Genomic DNA, 13,911 nt, shown 5'->3' with positions numbered 1-13,911 from the left:
GCGAGATTCCTTTTGGAGGAGACGCATTTCGGTAATATTTCTTTGTCCACACTAAAAGAGAATGGAACACTCTGCCACCGGAAACAGTCTGTATTGATTCAAGTGATGATTTTTTTATGCTTTATAAATATTTTTTATGTGTTTGATTATATGTACAGTACCCTCCCTGTTGTAATGCCTCGGGGCGAAGCAGGTAATAATAGTAAATAAATAAATAAATAAATAAACATAGCGGATATGTGCCACTGGTGGCTACGTACGAGAACAACGGAGGAAGGACAGACCAAACCCTAAAGAGCTTCACCCCTAAAAAATATCCCCAGCTATAAAACTTCAACCGCTATTTTGTAACAAACCTCCTGAATTTTTCAGTTGCTCCAATTGGGAAAGAAAGAAGGAATGATGAAGCGGACAAACAGGGAGGTTAGGCAGTTCTTAGACCGGCTGGCTACTCTGTTCTGGGGAGGGAGAGTAAAAAATGATAGGAAGGAGATGTTGCAAAAAAGAAGAGGAAGGTAACAAAAAAAAGGAAAGGAGTATAGGACACTGCCTAAAGTCAGTCTCGACAAGACCACTTGTACGCTAGTACCGCTATAACGCTTTGAAAAGCGCCTGTACTGACAGACTGGACCAGTGTTCCAGCCAATCATTCCGACACAGGGCGATTGTCACGTACACCTAACGCATCGGAAAATTCCTGTTTTGGAGTACTGAAAGGACAGACGCAAAGGATGAGCAATCGCTTCTTCGCAGCTGCAGCTATTACATGTAGAGCTGGGAGTATATAACAGAAGCGGCCTTCTTGTGGAGACTAATTACCAACACTCATGAACTGTAATTATCCTGCCTGTTTTCTGTAGCAGTCCTGTTAGTTTTTGAAATGTTCAGTAGACGTGCATTAGCAGTAGATACAAAACGGTTATTAAAGCATGTATATGTATTGCCTTCTAGACCTTGATATACTACAAGCGATGAATTTAAGCGTCAGCATTGCGCACAGGAGCTAGGGGTCTAGCATTTTTTAATGCTTATGAAACTGGCCTTCGGTTGTTACAAGCATGTTCATAGAAGCTGTGGCTTGTCAGCGGCTTATTGTACATCGAAATAGTTCGTGCTGGGCTTAACATAAACGGATGTGGTAAATAGAGAAAATCACGAGTAGCTTCTGCGGAGTTGGAAATACGCATGTCTTTTTAATGATAGATTCAGCTTCTCCGCTGCTTATGTAAATTATGCGTGTGTGTTTGCCGCTGAGTACATGTATTAATTTTTCACACATGTTGTTTCTTTGTATTTAGGCAAGCTTCTACGCTACATTTTATTTATTTATTTATTTATTTATTTAGGAATACTGCAGGCCTTAATAGGCCCAGGCAGGAGTTCATGTTCATTTTTGAGTTCTAGACCAGCCATATCGCGTTGGTCTAGGGACTTTTATGTCCATTATGTGAAATTTTCGCTATTGTGAGCTTTTCAGAAGCGAGTATTGCAAATGTGTTCAGGGGGGAAGCAAAATTGAAAGATTCAAAACTAGACGGGAATTTCAAGCTATCAATAATTATGAGCAGAAAAGGACGATATGAAGGATCATGCGAGTGCGTTTTTTCTCCAACTCGTCAAATTGATTCGAAGCTAGCTAGGCTGTATAATAATGAGAAAAGCATGAGCCACTTTTAGCCATAGTTGAAAATCATTCCATGTCTGTCACGGCAAATAAAAGTTGCTCTGGAGGAATACGCGCACTAATGCAAAAAGCGAGATGGTTCGTGTAGGTTTCTGAGAGGCACACGCACGGGCAAATGGGCAAGAAAAAAACAAAAACAAAAAAGCACCTATAGTGTTGGCGAAGAGCAAGAGAACTAACTCTACTCACGGGCATCATTAGACATTCTAGGGAGTGCCGCTCGCTCGTGGACAAAGCTGCGAGCCACATCCCGAGAAAATAGGATTGGAGAGGGAGGGGGAAGAGACACAATCGACGACGTTCATTGAAACAACCGAGCAGCAGCTTGGTTCTTTCAAGTAAAACAAAGCAGGACTCCTACCCGCCAACTCAGGATGTCTTTGGGAGCAATTCACCACTGCTTGACCGCCATATAGCTTGAACTGCTTCGCGATATACTTTGCGTGCTGGAAAGAGGGCAGCAAAGAAAAATATACATCACGTCTAAAAAAAGACTGGTTATGTGATGGGCTACTTGTTTTCAATCTTCTTTTGTTTTGAAGCTGACTAAAAAAACATGAAGAGAACTGTAAGAGGGGCGGGGGATGACGGTAGGAAGGGAAGAGCGCAGAACGATGTTTTGCCGAGCAGAGTCGTGGCTTCGTTCGTTCAATAAAGGAGACTCAAGACCCGAATAGCCCGAGGCAACATTGGCGAGCAACTTCGAACGATATATACGATGCCCACTCGCGCACTCTCGTGAGAAAAACTCCTGAAGAAAATTTTGCTACAGCTGGTTCATCTTTTTTCATCGATATATTAGGTTATCGAGGAAACCGCACAGCACGTTTGTTGTTCAGAATCTGTGGTTTTAGGCTGTCGTGTGTTTTTCGAGAAGGCTTTTAGAAAACAAAACGTACAAAATGGGAGCAAGAAACACTTGTCTGGCTGGCAGACATTCCCGGCGAATACCTCTCCCAGCACGAGAGCTGGGAATCTTTCTCTGCAAAAATAGACATGTTTTTCTACCAGAAAAGTTTAAAGGATTCACGTAGCCGCCTCGTAAGGGAGTGGCAGTGAGTCTACTTGTGCACATTGAAACGGACATGACTCGGTGTGATGCTTCAGCTCGCAGTCACATTCAACCTCTACAAAGCAAACGTTTGCTCAGGTCTAAGAAACTGAGATCATGAGCCACACTTGCCTCGTTTTTACGTCAATCGATTTCCTGAACGATGAGTGGACCTATCGTGTTTTTTTTACACTGCCTCAATGATCGGTGGCACAGCAAGCGTTCTGCACATTCGCATCAAGCCGAGGCATTTTTAGCACTAAAAACGCTGCAGACCACATAAGATACTTTTGAACGCACATTCATACAGTGGAGCACTTTATTTTCCCGGCACTCATCTTGCACTGATGTTTGCGGGTCGGCAACCATAAAAGATGTGAGAAAAAGACAGCGCTATATGTTTTATAATAAACAAAATTATGGGAATAGAGACGTCTAGTTGCAGTAGTGTTTCATGCTTTTCGAATATTGCGGTACGTGATACACTTTTGCCCTTTCTTACAACTTTCGATCGTCGACCCGCCTCGTCGAAAGATTGTGGCACTCCAGTGTGTTTGTATTTCTACTTCCATACTTCCCTCTCTCATTCCTGTCTTTCTTACTTTTTTTGTCTCCCTTTACCCCTTGTTCAGTGCAGGGTAGCCAATCAGATATATTTTTTTTTTCTGGGTTACATCCGTGCCTATCGGCATCACATCTGTCTTTCTCTCGCTTCGCTGGTCGACCGGTGTGGGTAGATCCACGTCAACGCACATCGCACGTGCATGCTAGGCGCCTTCGATGCCAGACTGCCATGTCGTACCCAGTGTGCTGCCACGCCTCAGTGGCACACGCGCGACGCCATCTGCATGCCCGCGTACTGCCGCGCCTGGCAGGAATAAATGGCCACAGAGATTGATGACCTGTCGGACACTGTTTACAAGGCCCTGAGTGATGCCTTTTTTTTCTATAGTGCCTGCTCTTCGACGTTTCGCAGCATTTGATGACATCCCCTTTGCTGATTGAGGATGTAGCAACTCCGTAACTTCGCCTACGCTGTTCATGCATCGTCAAAAAAGCTTGCTGTCTGGAGGAGGGAATGGATAAATGAATGGTAATTGAACAGGGCTGGGCTTGTTTGAATAACCTGCATGCACTTGGGAAGGGAAGAAAACATTTGGACAAGACGAAGTCCGGTGCTGATGCCTTCAACTGTAGTAACACTTTTCTGCTCTGTGCTGCGATGGTCTATCGGTACGGTACAACACATTGATGGGTATACGTCCGGCCAAAGCAAACAGTCACACCAAATGTTGCGCACGATACAAAGGTCAGCTGCTTTTTTATTTTCTATCTTGTTCACCATTTCCTGTGATCGTTCGTTTTGGCTGCACGTATACTTTGAGCACGGTACGCAGACTTTAAAAATCGCAGCCATGCTCTTGCAGGCTGGTGTAATAGCGGTGTGTGAGACAGTGGGGTAAATTTCTTGATCATTATGAAAGCTCTCCCACTTACCTGATCTAGCAGTATGTGGAAGTCGTCTTTCATTTCTGAGCAGTGCAGGAGATGTTCCATACCCTGTTTGGCACCGTATCGTTGTGTATGTTCATTAGCTATTTGCAAAGGAAACAGGAGGAGGAGGACGAAAAGGTGGTGTGGAAGGCCGCCACATTTGCTGTGTTCTCACTTTTCGCACCACTAGTGCGTAGTTGCCGCAATTTTTTTTCGTTATCTCTGGGCACATGTGATAGTGGCCGGTGTGCAGACTAAGGCCGCCTGACGCAGTAGTTTTATAGCGAAAGCGTTAGCGAGCTCGTGTCGAAAAAAAAAAAAAAAAACCCGTCGCCGCCATTGGCCCCGTTGGCTGTGAGCGAAAAATTGTCTGTGCGTCTGTGACCGAAAAATCGAGTTACCGAGATAGCCGCTGAAGGACGCTACTTGTGTACGCTTGCGCGTGCGATCTCGCTGAAAAAGCCGCGCATTCGAAAAAAAAGTGCTCGAGGTCACGAGGCGCGGTAGTTTTTTTGCCCTGCCACGCCTCCCTGCTTAGCTTCCAGCGCTTTCGTAGGGACGAGAGAAGAGATAATGCAATTGCAGCATGCGACAAACCTTTGAACTCCACTCGGATTGGATGGATTCCTAAAATTTTTGCGGCGTTAAATTCGTGAGGTAATAAGCTCTTTTAGTAAATTCATTCTATGGTTACTTGAAAAAGTGTTTCAGGGCCTCTTTAACGAATTTAGTTCGACAGGTGTCACGACGAAAATGAGCCCATTCGGTGATGATAGCATGCGCTGGTCCAATCTACTGTGTGCGTGTTTGTGTGCGTGCGTGTGTATGCAACAAAACATATTATTAAGTATGTACTTAGCGGTTGAGGGGTGCACTAGGGGCCAGATTTCGCTATCACGTTCAACCCTTAAAGGCGAAGCTTAAATGTCCCCTAATTTTCTGCATTTGGCATAGTCTTCTCAGTTGTTTATGGTTAAGGTGTTCATTAGCCATAGTTATACGCTGTGCTGTTTATGTATGCTCATGGTAGAACCACATGTCTAGGCATGACTCCGTGAGTCACCAATTTCTCGCCACCCTGTGGGAATGCGCAGTGGAAGTCACTCGTGCGCCATAAACGACGCGCGCACGATTCAGTTCGTGTGCCAAATACTGTGAGCTTAATTCTCCTTGTTTCCCTTATATCCGCAGTGCTTCGTGACGAGTTCCGCCAGCTTCCGAAGAGCATTCACGTGGCGGGCGGGGAGTCGGCAACGCTGGAGTGCGTTCCTCCCAGGGGCCACCCCGAGCCCACGGTCACCTGGTTCAAGGACGGCGTCCAGGTTCAGCCGGGCACGGGGCGCGTACGCCTCCTGGCCCAGGGCGCGCTAGTGATCGCCGACGTGCGTCCGTCCGATCAAGGGCGCTACGTGTGCCGGGCGGCCAACATGCTCGGCACCAGGGACTCGCCGGCTGCGCTGCTCTCCGTGCACAGTAAGCAGAGTTACGCTGCGTCGACAAGAGACGCTCACTCATTCTGCACATTTCGCGTGAAACGGTCGGGACGTTGGTTTTATGGCTTCGTGTTTAACGATGCATATACGCAGTGCAGTGGCACACGCGCTGCCCTTGTCGCTGCTTTGGCTAGCTAGCGAGTCACTTAAACCCAGTAGAAAAAAATTGTCGACGACTCGTTTCTTTGTATGACACAACTTTAATTAAAAGCAATAAATATGATGAAATCAAGGAAGCTATAGTGAACATTATTTGTACTGTTTTAGTGTATTGTACTTTTTATTTGTCTTTTCATAAGACTGTGGGTTTGGTTCCTGCCTGTGGGAAGTTAACTTTTTGTACGTTTGCTGTATCTATATCACAATTATTATTATGCACTTGAAACAATTAATCTTACGTTCCCCACGCTTCCTTGGATTCATTATCTACTTTTGTGCTGCTTTTCATTAACCTAGTAGGGTGTGTTGATTTAGCATGAGGTATAGAAGAATTCGTTAAAAAAATCGTGAATACGTAAATGATAGGAGTGCTTTGTGTTTCTTTATCCTTTACTGCCCATAATATATTCAGCGCATTCTTATCATCGCTGGGATCACTTGTGTAGGTGTTTTTCACAGCTTTCTACTATTCAAACACAAACTCTCGAACATGTCAAAGTCCGGTAGCAACGTAATTTAGAGACTTGTGCGCTCAATATATGAGGAAGAGTGTCACTGGTCAGTCCGTATATTCACTTCCTATTACAGCGAAGCCGTATTTCGTACGAGTCCCGGAAGATGTGACGTCACTAGCGGAGGAGTCCGTCGTGTTCCAGTGTAAAGTGAATGGCGACCCCAAACCCACGGTCACATGGAGGAGGCAGGATGGCAAGATGCCCGTCGGAAGGTGAGCCACGGGACTAACAACACTGCTGCAAACTCGGGTTTGCTCAGAAGCCTTGCATCAGTAGGATATACTTCGCGACGCAATAACATGCACCAGCCTAGTTTCAGATATGTCTTTGTGACATCTATGAAACTAGCTGTGCAGACCCATAGGTTTCACGCGAGAATGTTCTCGGCCTACGAAAATGTAGGATTGGAAGCACGTAGTAGTGGCACTCATGCTGAGGACCTTTTAAAACGTCGTGGGATTTGCATACGTATCTAACCACACCTACGGCAAAAGGGCGAAAAATAAATGCGCTTCCCAAGATGCGGGGAAAGAGCGTGGCAACAGAAGTCATTGGAATGTATTTGTGAAAGGGGTGTTTACGTCTTTGATATGAGCGTCAATGTCCTAGACTGTTGCCTTTTGCCATACTTGCGCTTGCTTCTCCTCAACAGTAGTCATTATGCGGGAAAGCCATCGCTCTGCCTGCGTATTACGATATGGGATTTCTAAATAGGAAAAGAAACGGCAATGAACACGACGATAGTAACATTTTAATATCACATATTTACAATAAAAGCTATAACTTTCCTTCATGGGTCCTAAATATCCTATGTGTAGTGAGATTTGTTGTATTTTGTTACTCGCACTTTTTTCTTCGTCATTTTTAAACAGCACGCGTGTCGTGTGTTCAGTCAAACAGGTCTCACCGGTTTGTGCTATTTTCTCATTTATTTAGAATACAACAATTGAATAAACATTTCGTGAAGTGCTTGATCAACAAAGTGAAGAAGATCTGAGGTGTGTCACTTTTCCTTCAGGGCTTATGTCCAAGAGGACAAGAGCTTGCACATCAAGAACGTCGCTCTCGCGGATGAGGGAACATACATTTGCGAATCAGAAAACATTGTTGGCTCAGTCTCTGCGTCGGCGACGTTAACCGTGCACTGTAAGTACTCACCCTTTTGTGTGAACTCAGCAAAATGCAATTATTTCCTCAATTTTAATAGAAGTTGGCGTGACGACTGCATCGCTTACTTTCGTTACGCTTACGTCGTAGCCCCATAGCTGTAAATTTTGTCCCGGTTTGCATGGGCTCATCGCAAAAATTATACCGACAATTCACATCTTTCACTCATAAAATATGCATTGATTCTGCTCTCTCTAAGTATGGTGTTTTGTCTAAACATACAAAACAAAGCTGTTTTTTACGTGCACTATGATTATTTTAGGCTGATAATATTGGAATAGTTTGAAGTTCGCAAACAGTGAGCTACGTCATGGGGGGACATATCCGACCCATATAAATTTCAATTTAGGCAATAACTTAGATCAATGGTCTCCAAAGTTTTGTCAAGGGACGTATTTATGAGAAAACTGTGAAAACTCATCTGTTCTTTTCCTTCTTGTCACATTATAGCACGTCCTACATTCCGCCTCACGCCCCAGAACCAGAAAGTGGGGCTCAACGGCGTCGCCAAGTTTGACTGTCTTGCGACGGGCAACCCCCCACCTTCCGTGTTCTGGACCCGGGAAGGCAACCAGGTTAGTGTCTCTACAACTCTGCTATTACTTTTATTTCAGTAATCTGTACGACAGACTGGAGGCCATTTGTGTAACATGACAGACATTGATAAGTGACCACTCGTTCACACTGAAGCGCTATGCTCCGTAAGCTCCCCGCAAGGGAACACTTGCGCGTCGTGTAGTTATATATATATACGTACAGCGGTTTGCCAAGTTTTTTACGGTTTCACAGTTACGCATTTGCAAGCAGGAACTGCTTGTTTCTCTTTGCTGGTTTGGTGTTTGTGATACGGCAGTAAATATTCCCCGTGAGTGGTTGATGAAAAATGAGACTTGGTTGCCAGCTGGCCCAAGCATGTCGGTTTCCGTATACTGGAGTCAAATACCAACGTTTCCCGGTTCTTGCTGCTGGAAGCGATTCTCATTTTGTCGAAATAAAGTACCACTGTCGTTGACAGCATTGTTATTATTGAGCGGAGCGCAAAAAAAAAACCCGTGCTGCTAACAAACCATCGAGTCTCCATTGCGCTGCCATATTGCCCACGCAGGTGCTGATGTTTCCGGGCAAGTCACATGGCCGCTTCTCGGTGAGCAACGAGGGAACTCTGACCATCACCGGTGTGCGAAAAGAGGACCGTGGCTATTACGTCTGTTCGGCGCTGTCCGTGGTGGGCTCAAGCATGGCCAAGGGCCACCTGGAGGTGACAGCGCTCGCCGACCTTCCACCTCCCATCATACGACTCGGACCGGCCAACCAGACTCTGCCGCTGCACACGGCCGCTCAACTGCCCTGCGATGCGACTGGTACGCCCAAGCCCACCGTGCAGTGGCTGTACAACGGGGCTCCGCTAAGGATAGATGAAAGGCCCCGATACACGCTTCTGGAGTCCGGAACGCTTCAGATACAGGGTAAGTACATGGAACCGTCGAAAAATTTAGAGCATTCGCAAAGCAGATAGGCACGCCAAGAATGTTTGCGGATGGGATATTTTGTGGCGCATTGTTCTCAATGTTACAGTACTAAATGAAAGGACAAAAAAAGAGGAGATCACACTCGTTGCCTCTTCATGTTCTTTCTGCGTTCAGCCCTTGAACGAAATGTAACATAGACCAGTGCAAATGATTTTCACGCCTTAGACGGTGGTTACTGGACGGCCGAAAACCGTGATCGTTTCTTTTCAATCGCCTGCAGTAACTAGCCGTCGCTATAAAAGACTCAGTAGATAAAAGTGGTTCAAACTTGATGTTCAAATCAGTACACTTATTAGTACTGACTTCTTTCCAACGTCATAATGCTTGCCGATTGCTGAAATATCTTCACGAGGGGATGTCTTATTCGTGCCATTCTTGTTTCCTTCAAAGATCTGCAAATGCTGGACAGCGGAGCGTATACCTGCAAGGCTTCGAGTGAAAGCGGCGAGACGTCTTGGACAGCGTCGCTCAGTATTGAATCTCCGCATAACCCCAACGTCAATTTCCATCGATCCCCTGACCCCTCCATGTTCCCTGGTCCTCCTTCACAGCCGGTGCCAGTAAATACAACAGAAACATCGATAACGCTTGCCTGGAGACGCAGTGAGAAAGTGGGTGCTTCATCACTCAAAGGATATACAAGTGAGTTGCTGGTGGTTACATAAAAATATTGTAACAAAAAACTGAACAAGGAGAAAAAGAATGCTAGCCCAGGTTATCAATGGCCGAAGTAGGCACTTCATGACCAATCAAAACAGATAACTAATTGTTTCGCAGTAGTTTTGATAGATAATGATGAACCCTTACAATGTACTACGTAATTCAATCATTCTTTCTTTATCACGTGAAGTAGCCAATTACCCATCACTAGGATATATTGTGGAAAGAACAGGAAAGGTAACACAACTCCACTCCTGTTCATTTCCAGTTGAATATTACAGCAGTGACTTGCAAAGTGGGTGGGTCCTGGCAGCCCATCGAGTGCTTTCTGAGAAATACACCATACAAGCTTTGCGACCCGACTCACGCTACGTGTTCATCGTGCGAGCCGAAAATTCTCAAGGACAAGGAGTCCCCAGCCCTGTTTCTGAACCTATACGGACTCTAGGTGAGTGCGACATTAAAATGAAGCATGTCTAGCTAAACGCTGTTAAGCGCCGAGACTTCGCTGTCTTTACCAAGTGCAAGGTGGCATATGAAAGAAGCCTTTAGGAATTGCTTAAAAGTAACTTTGATGATTACTTTTAGACAGATTAGCATACTTGCGCCACAATTCCATCCTAATACGGACGTAGAGGCCAGACGTTTTTCGATAGCAACTCTCGGTTAGATTTCGCCACCGGCGCCGGTGACCACCGTCATTCACCGTATATATATATATATATATATATATATATATATATATATATATATATATATATATATATATATATATATATTAAAACGGAAGAAAAAAAACATGATCCAGAAAAAGACTCGAGCACGCGGAATGTACGCCTGACCTCTTGCTTGTTACCTCGTGGTGTTAGCCACTGAGCCACGAAGGAACACCTCCCCGAAACAAACTATTTATATCTACCACTTACCGCTGGCAACGCCGAGCTCGGGGGAATACCATGTTTTCCGCAGTACCAGCGAGATGGCGCAACGAACGCGCGTCGCCAGATCGTCGCTACGCAGCGACGCGCGCTCGTGCGTTCATCTTCGTGCGTACTTTTTCTTGCGGAGGAGGGGAGGTAGGACGCCTCTCCTCCTCCGCAACGATTCTCCCCAGCGGCAGATAAGCGCGCGTATGCGAGAGCATACGCGGGCTTATTTGACGGTGGGGAGAATCGTACGCCTTGGTCTTGCGCCGGAACGATTCTGTTGTAGTTATCGGGCGCACAAAGTTCACTGCCCTCACTGCACAGTGTCCGTTTGCAAAAAGGGCGCGCTTTTCAGACACAGCGAAATAACAACTGAGATACTTATTCTCGTTCATCTGTGCCTGTGAGTAGGTTACGTGCGTGATTTGTGCGTGAGCAACGTGCGACATGTTTACATCTGCTTGCCATTCTTCGCGTGGCATTCACATTTGTTGCTATCGCATTCATTGCTCCGCCATAGTGACAAAGCTGTGACTTTTTTGAGCGCAGACTTTGAGCTTAATATAAACTTTCAAGCTCCGGCGCAATGTTTGAGAGGACTAAACAAGGACTGGCTCACAAAATATGTGGCTCGGATACTAGTTTTCAGAACACTCATTGCTGGCGGTTTATTTGACACATACCGACCTCGACAAATGGCGTGGCAATGCGGGACAAACAAAAAGAAAAAAAATGTCAACTGCCTTTCTCTTGCCCTTCCAAAGAAAGCACACTGTTTCTTCGAGGGCTAAGTGCGAGTGGGCTTGTTGACAAACCTGTTACTGGGGACGTTTCCTTTTGCTGTTTCTACGACGTCACATATGGGCTAATATTTATTGTTGGCCAAGTGATAATAAATTGACTTTTAGTCAGTACTGTGTATGTGCACTTATATTCATTTTTGTTGTTCTGTCTCGAAGCGCTGTTTTACACTCTATTTAAATTTTGATTCTCAACGAATGTAGGGTGACCAAATGCGCAAAAAATGCTGTTGGGTGCAAGCAGGCAACGCACGAAGCGCCGCTAGGTGTAGGTGAAAATAAATAATTTTCAAAAATAAGTACCCGACTAAGATAGATTCAAAACTATCTATGCTATTAAAATACGAAAAATCTACAATATGAGTAACGCAGAGCTTGATTAAACGTGATGCTGAATAAGACGGCAAGCACATGACTTTTCTGTAGATCAAGATAAAAGCAATATGGGAGAGTAACTCTTCTTACTTGTATTTCTTTTTTACAGGAATGGCGCCTCATTTTCTCCCGGAGTTCAACCTTGACGAGGCACGCGCGAAGCTCAGCGCATGCATCGTATCCCTGCAAGACATACGCGCTGTAAGCTCAACAGCCGTCAAGTTGAGCTGGAAGGTACTCCCCATTACTTCATGAACTTTTGCTATTCTTTCACTTGCGGCAATCTTTTGTAAACTGCTCAGAAATAACTCGAATTTTAGTTCGCGCCTCTGATATTCTTGTCATACATTGTGGCCCTTTACTCCCATTTACAGAGGCAAATAAGGATAATAGAATGCTGGTACCTAAACGGGAAAGTGCATAATAGTTGAATCTTTTAACTTCAAGTGGGTGGAACAATATTTTACTGGCATGGTGAAGTCCACTTACGATACCTCTCGCTTACTATTAGTGGTGATGCATATGCTTGTTGGTGTATTGGGCATGCATAGCATCTAACGCCATTCAGCAATGATTCAAGATTTTAACTCAGTCAGTGTATTTTATGCATGTATTCCTATCGTATTAAGTGAACCAAACAATATGCTTCTATTACACGTATCTTGAGAAAAAAGGTTTACATCAAGTCCTTAGAAGTGCACCAGAAAGCATTACTCACGTAGATGGTACCAAGCGCAAGTTTTTTTTTTTTTTGTGCAGCTGCTTTGACTTCGCACTATTTCTGTACTGGCACCGTTTCCAGCACTGCTGAAAAACAACTCTGTTCGTCCTAATGAGTTGCCGTTTTTTTTTCTCTCGCACAGATCCAGGGAATGAGGGACTACGTGGAGGGCTTTTATATTCGGTTTCGAGACATGAGTGGAGGATCGCAAAAATACAACATGGTGACCGTGCTAAATGGCGGAGCACTCTCATACGTACTCAACGACCTGAAGAAGTTCACGAAGTACGAGTTCTTTCTTGTGCCATTCTACAGAAGCGTTGAAGGCCCACCAAGTAACTCGAGGAGTGTTCAGACCATGGAAGATGGTATGTTTAAATTAGTTGTACCCGCGGTATATGTATGTATGTATGTATGTATGTATGTATGTATGTATGTATGTATGTATGTATGTATGTATGTATGTATGTATGTATGTATGTATGTATGTATGTATGTATGTATGTATGTATGTATGTATTCATGTTTGTATGTATGTATGTATGTATGTATGTATGTATGTATGTATGTATGTATGTATGTATGTATGTATGTATGTATGTATGTATGTATGTATGTATGTACGTACGTATGTATGTATGTATGTATGTATGTATGTATGTATGTATTTACGCACCCTGGTGTTCATTCGCACTTTTTTCCAGAGTTCGTAAAGTTTGTTCCGCTTATAAGCCGTTTTTTTTCCGTTTCTTCTGTGGACCCCTGCCGATTTGCTGACGGTACTGCTAAGAAACAGCTGAAGGGTGACATGATAAACTAAAGCCCACAATATGAAAATCGTGCGCCGGTACAGCGAAAAGCACCGGAACATGGCTTTATTTATATACTTCTTTTAAACAGTTTATTTAGGTAGCTAACTAACTAATTATGGAAACAAATAATAGGGTTAGAGGAAGCCATGAAGTATATGACAACACTGATTCTTCGGATAGTCTATTGCGTTGGCAAGTCGTGTAAGGTACTGCCGAGGAGTCCGGGGGGGGGGGGGAAGGGGGGCTCTTTCCTGTCTGCGATGTAATCAACAGTTCGTCCCAGGTACGCAGCCAAAGAGGCAAACTGTTTGCTGCTCTTCTCGAAGAAATATCAGCACACCGGGTGCTTACGTCACATCGTCTCTTTCCGCAGTACCATCTGCGCCACCCGAAAGCGTGGAAGTGCAAGTTGTGAACGGCACCATGGCGACCGTTTTCTGGTCTCCTCCACCGCCTCAGCACCACAACGGAAGGCTGAGAGGATATTACGTAAGCAATTTCGTCGTGCGCTCTTGAACTTGATGC

General features: G+C 44.8%; 1 protein-coding gene across 4 annotated transcripts in view; it reads left to right on the top strand.

Moving 5' to 3' along the window:
* Nucleotides 1-13,911, top strand: part of LOC119172369 (protein sax-3-like) — a 169,184-nt gene that overhangs the window by 139,590 nt on the left and 15,683 nt on the right. For all 4 annotated transcript variants that reach the window (XR_012894987.1, XR_012894986.1, XM_075893669.1 and 1 more), the window contains exons 3-12: nt 5,421-5,702; nt 6,470-6,608; nt 7,415-7,542; nt 8,014-8,138; nt 8,669-9,029; nt 9,483-9,734; nt 10,021-10,200; nt 11,963-12,087; nt 12,717-12,942; nt 13,760-13,875. Coding sequence is in view for 2 of the 4 variants with exons in the window: in XM_075893669.1 (XP_075749784.1) it covers nt 5,421-5,702; nt 6,470-6,608; nt 7,415-7,542; nt 8,014-8,138; nt 8,669-9,029; nt 9,483-9,734; nt 10,021-10,200; nt 11,963-12,087; nt 12,717-12,942; nt 13,760-13,875 (1,934 nt within the window). In the remaining 2 variants the exon portion in view is untranslated. The remainder of the gene's footprint in view (nt 1-5,420; nt 5,703-6,469; nt 6,609-7,414; nt 7,543-8,013; nt 8,139-8,668; nt 9,030-9,482; nt 9,735-10,020; nt 10,201-11,962; nt 12,088-12,716; nt 12,943-13,759; nt 13,876-13,911) is intronic.

Source organism: Rhipicephalus microplus, chromosome 4 (genome assembly GCF_043290135.1).
Source record: "Rhipicephalus microplus isolate Deutch F79 chromosome 4, USDA_Rmic, whole genome shotgun sequence".
In the NCBI taxonomy this organism is placed as follows: Eukaryota; Metazoa; Arthropoda; class Arachnida; order Ixodida; family Ixodidae; genus Rhipicephalus; species Rhipicephalus microplus.
Note: the sequence above shows the minus strand (reverse complement) of the source record. Positions and strands in the feature narration are given on the sequence as shown.